At 39.8% G+C, this 19,193-nt stretch overlaps 1 protein-coding gene across 1 annotated transcript in view; it reads left to right on the forward strand.

The window, feature by feature from the left end:
• ALDH1L2 (aldehyde dehydrogenase 1 family member L2) overlaps positions 1-19,193 on the forward strand; it is a 47,021-nt gene that overhangs the window by 10,492 nt on the left and 17,336 nt on the right. The window contains 14 exon segments of the mRNA XM_014608339.3: positions 729-830; positions 3,978-4,067; positions 6,526-6,660; positions 7,081-7,206; positions 8,238-8,329; positions 9,636-9,783; positions 11,144-11,263; positions 12,414-12,541; positions 14,841-14,991; positions 15,477-15,547; positions 15,667-15,772; positions 16,238-16,325; positions 17,130-17,223; positions 17,765-17,864. Coding sequence (XP_014463825.2) covers positions 729-830; positions 3,978-4,067; positions 6,526-6,660; positions 7,081-7,206; positions 8,238-8,329; positions 9,636-9,783; positions 11,144-11,263; positions 12,414-12,541; positions 14,841-14,991; positions 15,477-15,547; positions 15,667-15,772; positions 16,238-16,325; positions 17,130-17,223; positions 17,765-17,864 — 1,551 coding nt within the window.

A 19,193-nucleotide genomic window follows, 5' to 3' on the forward strand; every position in this document is an offset into this window, starting at 1 on the left:
AGTGTTTTTTGAAAACAGTGATCCTATTCCCACATTGCTGAATATGTGGAAAGACAAAATATTCCAGCTTTAGTGAATGTATTAGAAAACTGTCTCTATAGAATTGTTTTTTTTCTGGGCGTTGCCGGTGCCTGCGGTGTACTAACTTGCATGAATAGTCCACTGAAATTAGCAGGGTTACTTAGTTGACTAAGAATTTGCAGGTTTGGGCTCAGTTGTACAGAATCGCCAGAAGTTATACTTACTTGTGGATCAGTCGGTAAAATTCAACCTAATTTTTGGAATTCGATGTGTTGATGCATGTGATATGCAATGTACAGAAGAGAAGTACACAAGCATTCTTCTTAAAAACAAAATATTTTTCCTTTCTCTTGAACTTTGGCAGCTGATATGCAAAGTAACTACTGTTTTTGCAACCAGTTACAAAATACAAGTTTAAATGAAAATATATAGAGTCAGATTCTGTCCTTGATTAGGTCCTGACACTGGAAAGAATTTTGTGAATGCTTAGCTTTATGCATTGTGAGTGAGTAGTCTCACTGAAGTAATTGGAGCTACTTGTTGGTATGTCAAGTTAAACCTCTTCAGACAGAAAAGCACCAAATCCTGTTCCCCTTACAGGGGACAGCTCTGTAGACTTTACCAAGTATAACAGGCAGGACAAGTGTAAACAAAGGCAAAAATCTGGTTGAATCAATTAAAACTGGGTTGGTTTTTTTTCTGTTTAGGTAGAAGCTGTCCAGCTAATTGCTGATGGTAAAGCTCCTCAGGTGCCTCAGCCTGAAGAAGGGGCGACTTATGAGGGGATCCAGAAGAAAGAAAATGCACAGGTACAATAGTACATCCACACTGGAAACAGAAGGGGTGTTCTTAGCTTAGGTTAAAATAGCAATCAAGACAACTTGGATTAGCAACTGGAGTTCAAGAGTATAAGGGAACCCTGTCTTTACTGTTATTTTAGTCAAAGTTAACTATTTTGGGTGAGCCAACTTGAGCTCAAAACACATAATTCTTGCTGTATATACATACTCTGGTACACTTTCTTTTTTATACTGCAAACATTCTCTGGACTCAGGGTTCTGCTCCAGAAGTCCATGAGAATTTTCCCACTTACTGCAGCACATATAGGACCTGGCCCCAGTTAACAAGTCTGTGATAGGTAGAATGTACAAAAATAATCTATCATTCTTACTCATTCCTCTCCAAATTCTGGTTTTACTGATTATTGATATATAAAGAAATTAAGGGACTAATCCTGAAAAGTCCCATTAAAATATTAATAGCGTAAACATATAAAAAAAAAATAATCTTGTTAATCTCTTCACCCAAAATTCTCAGACAGATTCCAAGAATATATAATGGTGCACCAGGCCAAAATCATACTTTCTATCAGCCTTCTTATATTTAGTAACTTCACAACCTTCTTAGGATCACTTACACTGAGTCGGTGCCTGTACAACAGCTGCTGTTTCTTACTAGTCTGCCTTTAAAATGTGCTTGGATCAGTCCTTCTCTCGCCAACAGGTTCCATTGGATTCTGTGCCAGTAATAGATTTCATGTTGTGAAAAGCACCAAACAGCTGAATTAATTTTAAACAAGTCACCTCTTTTGTGAAGTATTAGGGCCTTGGTACACAGTAATTGTGGGCAGATCCTGGTACTCTTAACCTCTTGATTGTCTGTGCATTTATACCTGAAACTAGTTTTAAGTACTTGTTACATGGCTCAAAATTATGCCACTCCAGGGCATGATTCTCTGATCCATATTATCTAGCTTGTGTCACACTAAAGTGTAACTATTCTAAACTACACCTTTTAGTATAAGCTTTTTCATCTGTCCCCATCCCCTGCTGGCCTGGATTGGGCACACTGCTCCCCCCCCTCCTCCCCGCTACCCACCCCAGCAACTCCAGTTGCTGTTGGTCCTGGGAGAGCAGGCAAGAAAGGGTGCATATGCCCAGCCACTGCTGCTCTGCCCAACTCCCCACAACAAGAGTAGCCACAAGTAAGTAATGCCCTGGAGAAACCCAGAACGGAAGGAGTGGAGTGGGGATTCTTACTTTTCAGTCCTCCAGACCCCTGCTGTCCTGAAATATGACTACTGCAAACTCAAGCTAATGCTAACACCTATCAGCATTTTTGCAGCTCACAGTGTAAGATGTAACAAGGCCCTTATATATATCAGCTGAGTTTTGCTGTCAGCCTAAGGACCCACTGAAGCTGGTTGGAGATTCCTGTTAAGTCCTGGGGCTGGGACCTGCAGCCCTGGGACAGCAATTGACTATATTCACTAGTGGAGCAGTCCCATATTAACATAACCAATGTTACTTAAAAGGATCAGGAGATACACTTCACTCAAAAAGGTGCAACTCTGCTACAACAGGAGAGCACTTAGCACAATATTCAGATTGAATGCTCAGATGCTAGCATTGTAAGTGCAATTAACACGTTCTAAGTGTAATGTAGCAATCCCCTTACTCCCAGTGGGACACTTTCTATTTGCCCAAATACTCCAGAGCTGGGCTTTCTTAACAGGGCTGACTGTTCCTTCTCAAAAGGAGAGACCACCCTGTTGTAATGGATTATACAGTTGTTCCTGATTGGTTGTCTGTATAAAAATCTTCTTTGATTTTTTTTTTTTTCTTCTAACTTTGCAATCCTGTGTAAGGTCTCTTAAAAAGGCCACTATGACTTTACCAAAGGTGCTTGCCATCACTCCTTTCTTATGTTTGCTTTGATGGTACAAAACTGTTAGTAAGTAGTAACAGAAAAAAAAGTCTGTGAACCAGAGTTTTCAGTCTCTTGTGAATAGAGAAAGCCTTCACTTGGAATATTGTCCACTGCCTTTTTATCTGCATATAGAGTTCTTGGTTGATGTTCCTGAGGAGACAAATAGATCTGCACATGGATTTCTTAAATGATGCATGATCTAGAAAGATATGACATGAACCAAATTCTGGCTGTCTTGTGAACGTGCTCTACACCATGTTCAAACTAACAACAAAACTGCTCAAGGAAGGATGGTCCTGCATCCTACCAGTTCTGAGAGAAACTGCTAATTAGACCCATTCAACAGGAGTTCTGGAGTAACACTACTGAAACCTCAAAGGAAAATGAGCATGGTTGCTTACTAAACATGAACAATACATGGGAAATTAAAATGAGTCATTAAGAAAGATGTAGTGCTTTTTAATTTTGTTTGTATAATATGGCAGAGGTGTTTGTGATATATGTTAAATTTGTGTCTCTGGTCCCATGCCTGTATCCCTCCCTTAGACTCAGACCCATTAAGAGTTCTGCCTGAGTAAGGAGTATAGGGTGACGGCATCTCTTTTTCTTCCTCTCCTTTTCTTTATTGTAAAAGGCTAGTTTCATCAGTTATAACTACCAGGGTGATAAGGAAATTGAGGACCCTCCCCCCCCCCCCCCACCCCAGGTCTGTGGCACTGCTAGAGGGAGAGGTGGAGCAGCATAGTGTGCCAGGCAGGCAGAAAGTAGTGCCTGCCTGCCCACTTCCCTGGCACACCGTGTTCCTCTGCCTGTCTGCCAGACTGTACCCCTCACCCAGGATACTCATTTTAATCTTCATCAACCAGCTGGGACCAGCCTATGAAATCCAGGACTGTCCCAGCCAAACTGGGATGTATGGTTACTCTAGTTATAACATAATTCTAAAATATGCTCTCATGTTTAAGCTAGAGAGAAACTATTGAATACCCAGATATTTTAAATGAATGTTTTTCACCGTTTTAAAAAATCCCATAGCATCACAAGTGCAAGACTCTGGCATGCATTTCGCAGGATTACATGGACTATATAGGAGGATCTTTAACAAAATTTGATCCAACCACGTCCCTTGCCTTCAGCTTTGACACATTCTTTGGACTCCTTGCATCAGTCTGCTATATTAATAAAATAATAGTAATCATGTTAATAAGTGGTTATAAAGTCCAATAGACTGCTTCTCAATTTCCTAGATTTCTTGGGACCAGCCTGCAGCTGCTTTGCACAACTGGATCCGAGGGCATGATAAAGTACCAGGAGCCTGGACGATGATAGATGACCAGGTATGCTGTGTGAAATTAAGAGTATCCTTTTTTGTCTGCCCTATGGGCAACTTGCTTTTGTAACAGAAGCTACTGATGGGTGGTATTTTCTTGTGGATGCTCACATTAACTCTCATCTGATAACAATCAGAGTGTAGGCCTAGAACAGCCACTTAGGCAAATATACAGGTCATCAGAGCCACATTTCAAGAGTTGATTTATATATTTCTATAATGGGATCAGTGAGTTCAAGGAAAGATAAAAACATACAGCTGAAATGAATGGAGCACTATGCAATGCCAATAAGTAGGGAAGGCAGGGCAAGACTAGGCTAGGTACTGTGGGAAGTAGGTAGGCATACATTCTCATTTGTAATAAGATACTAGCATCACAATGTCATACCCAGAATAAAATTATGTAAGCTACTGAAACATAAAAGGAAATTGTAATAGAGTTTTTTGGAACCATTTATAAAAAGAAGAGTAAATTTCACTTTATTACAAAACCACTAATTTCAATTTTATAACAGGCAATGTGCCCTTGATTCAGATTTTCCCTGCTTAAAATACTGAAACTAGTGGCTCCTTTCACTGCTTGGTGGCAGTTGTGTAGATACCAAGAAATTGTAGTAGGCTTTCCCTTGGGGCTGGATCTGACTTTGTAATCCAGATGCCACAGTCAAGCGCATGGTATAAGAATCTGTGTAGAATAGATGAGTTTGAGCAGGAGGAAGGATGTTGCTGTGCCACCCCAGAAGGAGAACAGGAACCAACCCTTAACTCTGATTCTTACAGTCACAATCCAGTCTGTCCTTCCACACCCATTCACAAGCTGGAAAAAGTCTTTTGGTTCAGGTCTTCCTGCTAGCACAGATTAGTTCCTTTTCTGCATTGGCTTCCTTGTGCTTGCTGATGAAGCTGGGCAGTTTTTTTATAATATAGTAAATATGCTCCCCCTAGTCTTCCCTTCCCTTCAGAAAATTGTTTGTACCTAAACTATTTGCAAATTTGTATCTAATTAATTGAATATTGCCACCTGAAAAAGATGTCCACAGCCAGATTCACTAAACTGCTGCTGTTGGTTTCATCCTGTTTTCACTGAATGCTCCGTGACTAGATCACTTGGGATGAGGGAGACGGGTTGAATAATTTTCCTCTACCTGAGAAGCTTTTGGCTTGCCTGTCCTGCCTGTAAGCAGAGCACCCTAACCACCAAACTACAAAATATTGTGGGGCAGAGATTAAGAGTATTTGCCCTTACTCACCACACTTTGCATAACTAATTTTGCAAGGCTCAGGAATACCATATCTGGGGTGAACATCCTAGCCACCTGGTTTGGAGTATTCAGAGGTGGGTGTCCTTCAGTCCTTCCTGCTGAAGCTGTTCCAGCTGGTTTAATATATTGAAGTAAGCAGTAAGACAGAAAACAAGAATGTGCCTCTAGCTTAAGGATTAGCACATTTGAGAGTTGGAGCAACTAGATTCCAGGCCAACTCCAATAAATCTTTAATTATTTATGAAAAGCAAAACAGGAGAGGTTCAGATCATTCCACACCAGAACAGTACACAGTACAATACAGAGTGTACTGCTGGCAGGGGTGGCAGCACTTGTACAGGAGGTAGGTCATGTAGGTTCAGAATCCATCAGCCAGCAAAAGGAAATGAACTGGTGTCTCCCACATCCTGGGTAAATGACTTAACTAAAGGACTGTTAGGTAAAATAGGAGCATCACCATCCTCCCACAGTGTTGTGACTACCTCCTTTCCTTTGCTTTTCTTACTAGTGCTTGAAAATGAAACATTTTTTCTGAGTTCAACAAAACCAGTGTTTCCAATTTTTCATTTGTCAAGAGCAACAGAAGAAAATATATTTGATCAGAGCCAAACTGATGATTTTATTTTGCACTCACAGAGCCTCACATGCAGCTGCATCAAAGGCGGGTAGAGACAAGAATTTGCTCACTACATTTCCCTGATCACTTGTTCCTGAATGAGAAGGAGAGTAACAGCCTGCTGGCAGTTACTCCCCTTGCCCTTGGGTTCTGGTGATAATATTGTTGGCATACTAAGGGGAATGTCCAGCGCACAGACATGTAGCAATACTTATCACTGAGTCATAGTACTTTTTATTAGGTGATTCTCTAAGGCTGGTCAATTTAGTCCTTGTATAATTACTATTTAATACTTGTATTCACAGCAGTGCCTGTTGGCCCTCCTCACATTCTGGGTATTAGCATAGTGGGCACAGTACTGTAGACAGAGAAATGGATACTGTTCCCCCAAAGGCTGGCCAGCAAAGCCATTTGTGCAAGGCCTTACATGTTCTGGGTTGCAAAACTGTCATGATACTACTGTAACATGCATTTTACAATTTACGTGTGAATATAAAAGAGCTTTTGTCAAGTAACATCTGGAAAACAATATTAATATAAAAGAAACACATAAGAACCATGTATGTTTCATTTGATTTGGTTTTTAGGCGGTTACTTTCTATGGGTCCTCACTGCTTGATGGCTCAGTGCCTTCTGGGCAACCTTTGGCAATAGAAGGTGCTATAAAACCAGGACTTGTAACCAAAAATGGGCTAGTACTCTTTGGTAATGATGGAAAGATGGTAAGTACTGAACAAGGTAAATACTGTATCAGAGAAATACAAATATGGACTGAGCAATTTAGGGGGGAATTTTTAATGGATGGATATTTTATGCTGTTCAAAAGCTTTAAATATAGTAATTAGTCAAGTCATCAACCACAACTATGACAATCTCCTATCATTCCACAAAAAGTATATGGGACTTTGCTATTTATCATAGATATTTCCTACCACATAGTACATCAGTTTCTTTTTTATTTTAAAATGTACTTAAGTTTGCCATAATGAAGAGAACATTAAATGTTCTCTTCATCATAGCATATTTCCTGCAAGTCATTTACTTTTCATTATTATTTGAAGCATCACAATAATATTTAAAACCTCCCTTTACAATGTTTCACATTACCGCAAATGCTTTAAATTATATCCTCCCCTTTTCAGTTGCTTGTGAGAAACTTACAGTTTGAAGATGGAAAAATGATCCCTGCATCTAAATACTTTGCTGCTGGTGAAACAAGTGCTATTGAACTAACAGAAGAGGAAAAAAAGATGGCAGAAGACATTAAGGTAATTCTGTAAAATGCTTTTATTAGGATATCACATTAGGGAGAATCACTAAAGTTGCCTTGCTACAGCCAAGATATAGTTTTTATTTAACTGTGCAAGATTTTTTTTAATAAAGCATATACAATAAAGTAAAGGACATTTCTTTTAAGTCACTGGTGCTCAACCTTTTGGCTAGATGAGTGGTGTAGGGCCAGTCTGCAGCTGGATCAAACCCTACACTCCAGGATTGGGCCCTGGGGCCCAGCACCACCCCTGCCTGCCCCAGGCACCAGGAGCAAGTCATCCCCTCCCACCCTTGCACATGGGGATTGGTCCCTACGGACCTGGTGCTGCTCCCTCTTGCTCAGACTGGTCCGTGAGCATGAACATTTATTTTCATTTTATTAAAGTTTGTTGCATATGTGGAATATATTAATACACATTACAAAAGTAATCCTTTAATGGTAGTAATGTTATGCTGAAAGGTATTAATGGCTGCCATGAAGTGCATGTTTGAGCTATAAACAATCACAGACCTTATTATAGCTGAGGCTTACTAAGCATCCTCTGAAGCTAAATGGAAGCAGTATTTTAGGTATTAAGGTCTACTAGCTAATTTACTTCATGGGGAAGCCTGAGTTAGACTAACCCATACAGTCCAAAGGACTTCCTTGGGACTGACTGCAAACACAGGGGATAAGAGATTGAAAAGCCCATCTATGTAAAAACCGGAAAGTCAGCAGATAGCAAGAGAAACATTCATGAGAGCAGTCCTGAAAGTAGAGTGAAAGAACTGTTTGGGGCACAGAACTAGGTGGTGGAATAGGCTTGGAAACTGAGCAAGTAAACTACCTGCTCTTTGTTTCTACTTAGTCGTCTGGCTTCTTATCTTAGGAACCCTAGAAATAATATATTTTGAATAAATTGATATGTTTAGAAACACACATTGTTTGGCAAATGTATGAGCTTGTCAGTAAAACTATACCTCTTGCTGTTAAAGAGGTTTATTTTTACTATTATATTATTATGCATGGTTATTTTTTCTATTTTAGTCCATTTGGGTTGGAATTTTGACTAACATTCCTGTAATTGAGGATTCTACTGACTTCTTCAAATCTGGAGCATCCTCTATGCATGTTGTCAGGTAACTAAGTATGTTAAGTAACTATGTTTCAAAGCAATTATAGAGAAGTTGCAGTAGTAGTGAAGTTGAGATGGTACCGACAATATCTGTGATTTTCCTTTCTTTTACCCATAAATTAGTTTCACAACAAAATATATTTATAGTGACAATTTAAAATACTTCCTTACCCTCAGAAACCTAATAGGGGAATGACAGAGCTATATGAGATGGTTCAAGGGTCCAATCCTGCACTCCTCGAGCAGAATTCTTCTGGACTTCAATAACATTTTCCTCACTGGGAGTTCTGCCACAATAAAGGCTGTGCCATGGCAAATATATTTAGATATGTGTCTTGCAGAATTCTCTGCCAAAGGCCATTTCAAAATTGAGGAACCTCATTCTTCAGCTCAATGGAGTACTCCTAGTGGTATCAGTAAGCCTTTGTACAAGAAGGACCGAGCCCTGATTTTGCAAGTGAAGTAAGGTTATTCTGTGTCAGGTCATGCCAGGTAACCTCATTCTTTTCTCTAATCCAAATGTCCAAGACTATCCTACGATAGCCCCTTTTTATCTAGAATCACTTGCATGCAAAAAGTCTACCAAATGTAATGTGTTTCAGATCTTACTAGCCAAACTAGGTAGCCCAGTGACATATTTGTATAACAGATATTTGTCATTTGCTATTCAGTCATAAAATGTTACCAAAGGGTACATCTGCATGAAACCTGTATTGCTCAGTTGACTTGTAAATACAAGTACTAACTTTCAGCAGAGTTTTTCATGTGCAGCAGTACATGTGTAAACACTGACCCACTGGGGCACAAGGGTGCTTCAGTGTAGGGGCTGCCTGTCAGCTGTCTGCCCTCGTGCCCCAGACAGACCCTCCGCAGCACGTTGGGGCCTGTTCAGAGCAGCCTCAGGGTGTTAGGCTGACCCCCAGTGCCCCTTGCCAGCTGTGGGTGTCTAGACCCGGCTCAGTGTGTTGCAGTCCAGACGCATGTGTAAATTGCGTGCCTGGGAGCTTCCTGGGAGCAATAGGCTGTGGAGCAATAAGCTTTGCAGTTTATTGCTGTGCAGTACTAGCATGGGTAGATGTGCCCAAGAGTATTTCAAGCCATTGGGCTGAATTCTTTCCTTGATACCGAATATATTCAGTATGTATAACTGAAGACACTATTCAACCCAGATGGCTGTCACTAGTATGACACAATCACCAAGCAATAACACATAGGGAAATAAGTATACAGAAAACCCTTTTTTAATTATTTAGTTGTTTGAATAAGCCTTTAATTTATAATTCAATTTATTTCTTCTCTGCAATCTTAAGAATGATTGAAGAGATCAAACAAAAGTATAGTGGACTTCAACTGCAGAATGAAGATGTGTATATGGCCACTAAGTTTGCAGACTTTATTCAGATGCTTGTGAGGAGATTGAGGGGAGAGGACAAAGAAGAAGAATTAATCATAGATTATGTAAGCCTTTGTGTGTGTTTGTTTTGTTTCATTGACTTTTGCTTGCTTTCTTTTATGCTATAAATTTTGTTTCTGTCATTTTGATTTATTTGTCACTGATTAATTCCATTGTTCATGGAACTGAAAGATAAATAGCACTGGATAGATTTGTGCATATTAAGTAGGTAAACCTCCCTGCACTGCCTTGCTATAGTATACCTCAGTCACTTAGCCCATGGCACCAAGGGCTGCATCCAGATGAACACAGCCATGCAGTATGTGGTGCCACAGACATGTCTGCAGCACCACATACCATACATTCAGCTGTTATCTATGCTGCAAGGGAGCAGCAGGTGGTGGGGTCTTGACCCCTGGATATCTAGGGGTCAAAAAACCCACACCAAAAAAAAAAGCAGAGTGGCGCATGTGGGGACAGTGCACGTCACTCAGAACTGGAGCCTGGCCAACCAGAACCAAGCTTTGGCTGCACATCAGGCTCTGAGCAGCAGGATTGCTGCTGCTGCAGCCCCAGGAAGCCCCCGGACCCTTGGTAAGGCTGCTGGGGCCGGCCCAGTGCAGACCCATGCCTCCCCTACCCCACCCAGACTAACCTGCCATGCACCAGAGGGTGCATGGCACAGGTGTTCCCCAGGGACAGCCGGCAGCAGCACTTCTAGTTGTCCCCAGGGAACAAAATGTCCACACTTGTGTCCACATAAGCCCTAACCCAGTGGTCTCCAACCCTTTTATGGTGAAGATCACTTTTTGGCACCCCAGGATCTACTGCACACCCCCTGCCTGCACCCCACTGCTCTGCCTGTCCCCATCCCACTCACCCATCCCAGCCCGGGAGTCAGGAGGCATGGCTCAGCCCAACCACATGCATCCTGCTGCTCCCAATTGGGCAGCCTCTGACAGACTGCGATCGACTGTCAGAGGCTCCACGATCAACCTTGACAGGTTGGTGACCACTGCCCTAACCTGAGAGGGCAGGGCAGTGTTTGGCTGCAGAGAATCTGGGCAGTATTGCTAGAATTCAAGGGGATACTTAAATAAACATTAAAAAAAAAAATCACACCCACTTAAATACTTCACTGACCTTGGTCCTTAATGAATATTTGATCCTGGAGGTTGAGGTAAAAGCACAGAAATTAATTCATCAATCTCTTAACTCAGACATTCCTATGCAGAAGAAAAATCACTTTCTTTTTAGTGTTGTTTTATGGAGAGGTATTAACAGCCACATATGCGTCCTAATATTTGGCTGAAAAATGGCTATGCATGTTGCAATTAAACATTGTAATTCACTGTTTCACCAAATTGAAAAGTACTTTGACCTGTTACATGCAAGGCAAATTGAAATCTTTTGTTTAATTGTTAGGTTTCAAAAACTGTAAACAATATGACTGTGAAGATGCCTTATCAGTGTTTTATAAATGGACAGTTTATGGATGCTGAAGATGGAAAAACATATGCCACAATAAACCCAACAGATGGATCAGTGAGTAGTTTCTGCATCTGATAAATACTCACTTATTCTGAATAATCTGTATCTTGATAATCTAAAATACTGATAACATACTGCCAAATTGAAATCACACAGTATTTATGTTTATCCTATAATAATAATCTTATTAAATAATGTTATATTACTTTTTTATTATAAATTTATATTACAATTTAAAAAAATATTAACAACTATTTTCTACTTCCTAGTTTTTGTGCTCCTTGTTAGCTTTTTGCATTTTTTCTTAGTCTAAACAGTAAAATTTAGCTAATTTGTTCATGGTCTGTTTCAGGTCAGTTTTTACTAGCAGCCTGAATGCTTTAGCTTAGTTGTGCTATGTTGAGCTTTGCAAACAGAAGGGGGAAATGATTATTTGTTCAAAAGTGTTATCACTGGAATTGTTTTTTCTTAGAAATACTAATATCAACCATTGGTTTTGTAAGAGTTTAACTTTATAAATTTGACATTTTAGACCAAATTTAGCTTTAGATAATGCCCCTTTAAGTTGTCTTTAAGAAAAATGGCTTCTTAGCCTCAGAAGGCATGACTTTATTTTCAAAAAGTGCCATAGTTTGGTTGAGCAACTCTTAACTGAAAAAACAGTAAATAAAAAGCTTGGTTCTGATTTCACATGAAAATCTGGAATGAACTAAAATCCACTGAAGTCAAAAGAGTTTGTTGCATCAGCCAATTATGATTTTTCCAAGGTGAAATGGAATCGGATCTTAGTGATTCTGCATTAGGTTTAGGTACCTTAAAAAACCTGAACATCTGTGGAAGATGTTCCATTCCAAGGCAGTGAAACATCCAAAAAATACTCCAGAATTTTCAGGTATTATATCATAGTCCAGTACCAGGCATTAAGCTTTCCCACTTCTTCAGTACCACATCAATTTAGTACCTAAAAAATAAAGTAAAAGGTATGATGAAACTCTTCCCTGTTATCAGGGTTTGGGAACAGAATTGGACTATATGCACAGTCCTCCCAATTCTACTACCTTCAGTAGGTTCTGAGTTTTTTCTGAACCTGACTGATAAAGGCATGATAAATCATCATCAGAATATTAAGTGCTTGTTTATATCCAAGTAAACGTTTTTAGAAGAAAGGAAGCACTCTTTATGACACCATGTTTCAATCTGACAGATAATAGCTAAGGTATCTTATGCTTCGGTGGAGGATGTTGACAAGGCAGTAGCAGCAGCAAAAGATGCATTTGAAAATGGTGAATGGGGAAAAATGAATGCAAGAGAAAGGGGAAGATTAATATACAGGTATGTGAGTGGTGGCATTTCGTTTGCTTGTATTTATTTTTACGTGCTCTGAAAAGTCATAGCAAAACTTCTCTGAATATGATGAACATTCCTTGTCTCTTGTCAAAGCTATAAGGCTAGCTAAACACATTTCTGCTCTTCTGCCATACATCTTGTGTCTCTTGTTCTGTTCTGCATTAAAACAGAATGTCCTGGTTCCTCCCCTTTTGAGATGGAGACCTATTCACTGTATACGGCCTGCTTTTTCCCTACAGCCCAGCTGTACTTTGTGTACCCACATTTATTCCCTCTGTGAGCGTGAGACCCACGCAATTGTCCTTTTCAACTCCGTATTTTTCTGTGTCATCTGTTGCAAAGAACCGGGGGGAAAGGATTTAAAAATAAAAGTAGTCTACATGCACTTACAGGCTTATTCTGCATGGTAAAGTTTTGCTGGCATATCTGTTTTGGCTGGAAAATAAAACCACAGGTAGGGATTGGAAGACTATTGGAAGCCAAGCACTATAACCTGGGCCTCAGCTACATTCAGACTGCAAAATAGACAAGCTTTAGGTCACCTCCAGGTTGGAGTACAGGGTTCATCTTAATTAAGCCCCTTGTGAATGAGTGAACAATCTTGAGTTAAACATGCATATAAACCTGAGCTTACGGGATAAAGTCCAGATAAGAACTGCTAGGGCTTTGTTACACATGACAGTGTAAGCTGCACAAATGTTGATGAGTGTTAGTGCTAGTTCAAGTTTAGATCAGTCATACACTGCTCTTCTCCTGGCTGAGCCCAACCAGAAAGCAATGGCAATGGCTGCTGGGCAGGCAGGTTGGTTAACCCTTCCCTGCCTGCTCCCCCAAGACAGATACCATAGGTAGCCACAAGCGAGCAGGTATTTGGGGTGCTGGGGAGGGAAGGGGGGGGCAGTGGGCCTAATCTGCACCAGTGGAGGAGGGCAGGAGACAGGTGGGGTGGCTACACCTTAGTGTAACATGAACTAGTTAACACAGATCAGAAAGAATCCTGTTCTGGAGAAGCATAACTTTGAGCTGCTTAACAAGCACTTAAAACCAGTTTCAGGTGTTAATGTAAGGACAGTCCAGGGGTTAAGAGCTCCAGGACCTGCCCAACATTACTGTGTAACAAGGCTTATAGAGCTTATTCCATCTGAGGAACAGGATTAAGCCCTAGTAGCCAAAGACCTCTTTTGCAGGTATGGGCTAAAAATATGGACAAACGTACGCTGGTGCTCAGAAATGCACAACAGCTGTTACAATCTGTTTGTCTACACAATTATTCAGTGATACAAGTTGGCTAAATCACCCCGAGTTATCCCTGAATGAAGCAGGATTAAAGTTGGTGCAGTTTTGCTACCTTTGCATCGCTACAGAATCATGTGAATATAATGATGGTATTGTAACAGCTTATGACAGAATTCTTGGGTATAGATATAACTGTTACATCTGTGTATACCTCAAGTCCCCACTAGGGGGGGTTGCTCATTTTTTAAATTTTTCTTATTTACATATATTGCAGTGCTTTTATATTGGTTGAACCTTTTTATGTTAGAGAAAAGGCCTCTGTATGACCCACCCTGCTCAGATTGGATTTTGGGGGCGGTACCTAGGCATGCAGGTTAGCTACATTAAGGCTTCCAAGCCTCAGATCCTTAGACAACTATTAGGAAGAGCCTCTTCCCTCTTTCCTTCAGTGAAATATCCATTCCATTATATCCTACAGAAAATGCTATGGTCAGTTCTGAGCCAACTTCCAGCTTTCAGAATTATTAAAGAGAGCTCCATATATGTTAACCTTTTATAAACATTTTACATGAGATTTATTTGTTCATATGGAAAATAGAACGTAATCTATCTTTTTAATATGTATTACTGTAAGAGAAAAGCACTTACCTAATCACTTACGAAAACATGTACTGGGCATATAGTAACAAAATGCAGGCAGATACATGGGCTGAAAAAATAAACTAGATAAACCTGGGCTACTGTTGTAAAGGAAGGTCTAAGCAAGACACTGCATGCATAAACTGATTCATCCAGGGAAGTCTTTCTAGCTAAGCAGAGTCTCTGGGATACCTCATAAGCATAGAGCGTCTGCTTATATGGCCCAGTTCAGCTCAGGCCATTAGTAAAGTTAACAAATAGTTTAAGGCTTCAGTTCTGTAATCTTAGAAGTCGCAGAAAATTTCCTGAGTGAGGTTTAGTGTTTTGCAAGTACTAAATCTGGTTTTTAGGATATAGCTAAAAATATTATTCCCCAGCATTACTTTTATTTTCATTTGTTGTGTTGAAGACTTGCAGACCTAATGGAGAAACACCAAGAGGAATTAGCAACAATTGAGACCATTGATTCAGGAGCTGTCTACACTTTAGCTTTGAAGACCCATGTTGGCATGTCTGTGCAAACATTCCGATACTTTGCTGGGTGGTGCGACAAAATTCAGGCAAGCTAATGCACATCTCGGCATGTATGCAAAGATGGAAATAACTGTACTCTTACTCATAAGCAGCATTTTCTTTTTTTATATACAGTCTGAAAGGGCCACATTAGCACGGGGAATCCAACACTGTGAGGGACAGAATGAGACTTTTTTACCTAGTTTGAATTATCCTAGAAATGTAATAGAAGCATATCCCATTGGGAAACAAGGACCTAAGAATCCTACTCTGAATACCAGATAAGCTGACTGAAATATAGAGCATCATAACAGAGATGCATCATTCTTTGGTTATACACCAGCAGCATTCCTGCATCTTTTCTGGTACTCAATTTTACAGAAAGTTATGTGGCTTTAAGAAGCATTTTCTGCTGGCAGTATTTTATTTATTGACTGAGTTGTGTTTGACAACCAGTGTATTCTTAAAATATATCCTAAAGGGAAAATGAGAATGATCTGATGTCTCCCTTTTTTTTTTTTTTTTCCTTCAGGGCTCTACAATCCCAATTAACCATGCACGCCCAAACCATAACCTAACCTTCACCAAGAAGGAACCCATAGGGTAAGATTGTTGTCTTTTTTTGTTGTGACAGTACATGAATTTTGACCTTAACAAATAGAAACTACATTCAAAATTTGTTTAAAAATATCATCTTTTTCCTTTTTTTCCCCAATCTCAAGTGTCTGTGCAATAGTTATTCCCTGGAATTACCCTTTGATGATGCTTGCATGGAAGAGTGCAGCATGCTTGGCTGCAGGCAACACATTAGTTCTCAAACCAGCACAGGTAAAATCAAAAGGCAAAATGCAAAGTACATGTCTGATCCTCCAGTCCCTATTCAGGCAAAGTTCCCATAGACTTTGTCCATTGATAGACCTGTTACATTCCATAAAAAGCATATAAAGCAACAAGTGTTCCTATACTGATGTAAGGGAGTCTCAATTACAGAACCAAATTGTAACTATATGTATATCCCTTGATATTTTTTGTTGTGTGGAGCTATGGTACAGAAGAGGGAGAGAAGACATTGCAAAGTGAGATGAACATACATTCGGAACATGACTTTGAGAACATGAACAGATGCATTTCTTTTTACGAGAGAAAGTCGTAAAAAGACTCTTTCTTTGCCACCTTTGTGGACAAGAATATGAACTAATGCAAGATGTATATTGTAACATGATGAAAACATTGTGCATTAAAAATGTCATGGGTTACTTAACTACTCTGACTATTGAGTATATCTTTCCCTAGGTGACTCCTCTGACTGCCTTAAAGTTTGCAGAGCTGTCTGCTGAAGCAGGATTTCCAAAGGGTGTTATAAATATTCTGCCTGGTTCAGGTAAAACATTGACCTCATCTCTTTTATTCAGAATAAAACTTGATATGATTTGTGCTCATGAGAAGTTGTAAAGGACTTGGTTGTGCTGATATTGGCAACCTTATGTTTCATCTCCGTAGACTTATCAGTGTAAAGTACACTGAGTGGTCTTATCCCCTTATTCATTGAAGATCTGTCTAGATTACAGAGCGGATAGTGATTAGATACATATTCTCGGAACTGAAAGCTCCAAATTTACATAATAAATACGCATTTTTTCAAAGGATTCATAAAAATCCTATTGCCCTCAGTAATATGACTTCACATGTTTTCAAAGGCTTGTCATTGCTAAGAAATATTAGCAAGTTTAAATACAATCATGAAAATATAGTTAGCTAACATGATGCTGATTGTAACTGATTGTTCAGTTTAGGCAGGTTAAGTTCAGCATCATGAAGAGTTCAGTTGGCTAATACAATTACAATTAAACATAAGTTTTCCTTAGTGAAGAAGCCTAGTTCCATGTTAACTGTATGAGGCAGGTTTAGTAAAACAGCATTCATGTCAGCTAATCCAAGTGTTAAGTATCACTAGCTGTAGTTATATTAGAAGTGAAGTTCTCAGCTCACTGGTGAAGATTTGTCCTGTTGGTATGGTTTTAATTTAATTAATCTGAAGCATTGCTAGTAACATAAGGGAGGGCATGTGTTGTTTTAATTATGTAATATTTAATTTGTTGGGTTGACAGGTAGCTACCTTATTTTGCATCAGAACTAGAATTATATACATTTTCCAACTGTTTCCTTTATCCAAACAATGGCACAGGTGGTTTAGTGGGACAGCGCTTATCTGAACATCCAGATATTCGCAAACTTGGATTCACTGGTTCAACTCCAATTGGCAAACAGATTATGAAGAGGTACTGTAGTCACTTTTAGATATTTTTATGCTATCAATTTAAACAGTGGGCATATCTACACATTCCCCTATGGTGCTGTTGTTACTGTGCCATCATTTAGTTCTTCCTCTTGGAAGTACTAAATGATGGTGCAGTAACAGCCTGTACTGTGCCTTGCGTACAGCGCATGGTTATTTTTAAGCCCACATCGCCGTAGCACTATACTGAGGGAGTGCATTGCTATGGCGACATAGCTGCAGCAACACGGTTTTTGCCTGTGGATTCTACGTTACCATAGTGCATTGCTACAGCGATGTAGTGTCACATGTAGATGCACCCTGTATTTGTTTAAAAATAATACCTTGAACATAGCATTAAATGACAGGCTAACTATAGAAGGGAATAAGTTTTTAGTAATTTGTGTTTATTAGATGACACTGAATTCGATTTCCATCTGTTTGAGAACAAAAGATGTGCTATCCATCTTTGTTACATTTGATGATAGGGGAAATATTCTAATTAGATAGCTGATTTTATGCAAGTATTTTAACTTTTCCCATAGTTGTGCAGTCAGTAACCTGAAGAAAGTCTCTCTCGAACTTGGCGGCAAATCCCCATTGATTATATTCAATGACTGCGATCTTGACAGAGCTGTGAAAATGGTAAGGTTATTTCAAAATAAAATAGGTTCAGAGCCTCATTGATGCCTCTTCTTGTGAAGTGATGCTATGACATACACACCCACCCTACTTCTCTGGGCATTTTCATAAACTTCTTACACAGTCTTTTAGAACTGGGGCTTCCTTTTGTGTGCTGAATACTATAAACCAACACAATGTAAACGTTTGCCTGTTCAAGAAGCCACAAATATTTTTAAAGAAGAAAGAGGGGAGGTGTGTGTGGGGGGAGGGGTAGAGAAACTTGCTTAAAAAAAAAAAAGTAAAAGGTGTTTCTGCATTTCTACAGCAACAGGGTAATGACTCCAAATTTAGACGCTTTAATATTCTACCAACCATAGGTGAATTTAGGATTTTTTTTTAAAGGGGGTGCAGATATAGTGCCTTATCACATCACATATAACACAATACACATCTTTCTCCAAGTAAAAAGAAACTAGAAGCTTTACATTAGGGGCCTAGGCCTATATTATTCAGTTTAAGTTGGAAGGAAAAACATTTATTAGAATATGCATTCATGTGCTATATTATGTTACAAGTAAGAAAACCTCAACAACCTAGGCAAAAATAATAAAGTTATTGTTTTCTTTAGACCTCTTCTCATTAGAACTGTCTACATTTTTCAGAGGTTTTTTGATAGTGGAAATAACTTTCAGTGAAACACTGCACAGAGTTAATGTTTTTAGCTGTCTGCAGGTCTGTGAAATAGGAGCTAGGTTATCAGGAACAATTAACAGACAGCAGAATGGCAGAAGAAAGGATAGCTTTATTAATGGAACATCAAGGCCATTAAAAAGTGGAGAGGTTTGTTAACACCCGTGGAATGAAGAGTTTAGAAGGAATTGGGTAGATTATAATGAGCCATGAAGTCAAGTGATTCCATTACTGCTGGCTGAAGAGAAATTCTGCCATTATCAGGCAGTTAGTTTTAAATTTTGGGTGGGCCAGGAATCAAAGTGGGGTGTAACTACCACTCCTGGATCTGCCACTGCTGGCAACATTAAAAGCCTGAAAATAGATGTGGAAATCCAAACAGTTGCCCCTGCTTCTCTGTAGTCCTTAATGCAAGAGTTGGCAAAACATGACCTGCAGGCTGAATCTGGCCCACAGAGGGACTTTGTCCAGCCCCCAGCAAGTCCCTTGGTCCTGCCTGGCCCAGGCATTGTCTGGCCTGTGGTGCATCCTGCTGCCCCCTGGGTGCACAGCAGGGCTGGGGTGGTTCTGCATCTGGACTTCCTTTCTAAGCAGCGGCAGCTCCTTTCAGCTGCTGCTGCCACTGGCCCCAGCCCCATAGTACTGGCAGGGACCTGTATG

Source organism: Alligator mississippiensis, chromosome 4, assembly GCF_030867095.1.
Source record: "Alligator mississippiensis isolate rAllMis1 chromosome 4, rAllMis1, whole genome shotgun sequence".
Lineage (NCBI taxonomy): Eukaryota > Metazoa > Chordata > Crocodylia > Alligatoridae > Alligator > Alligator mississippiensis.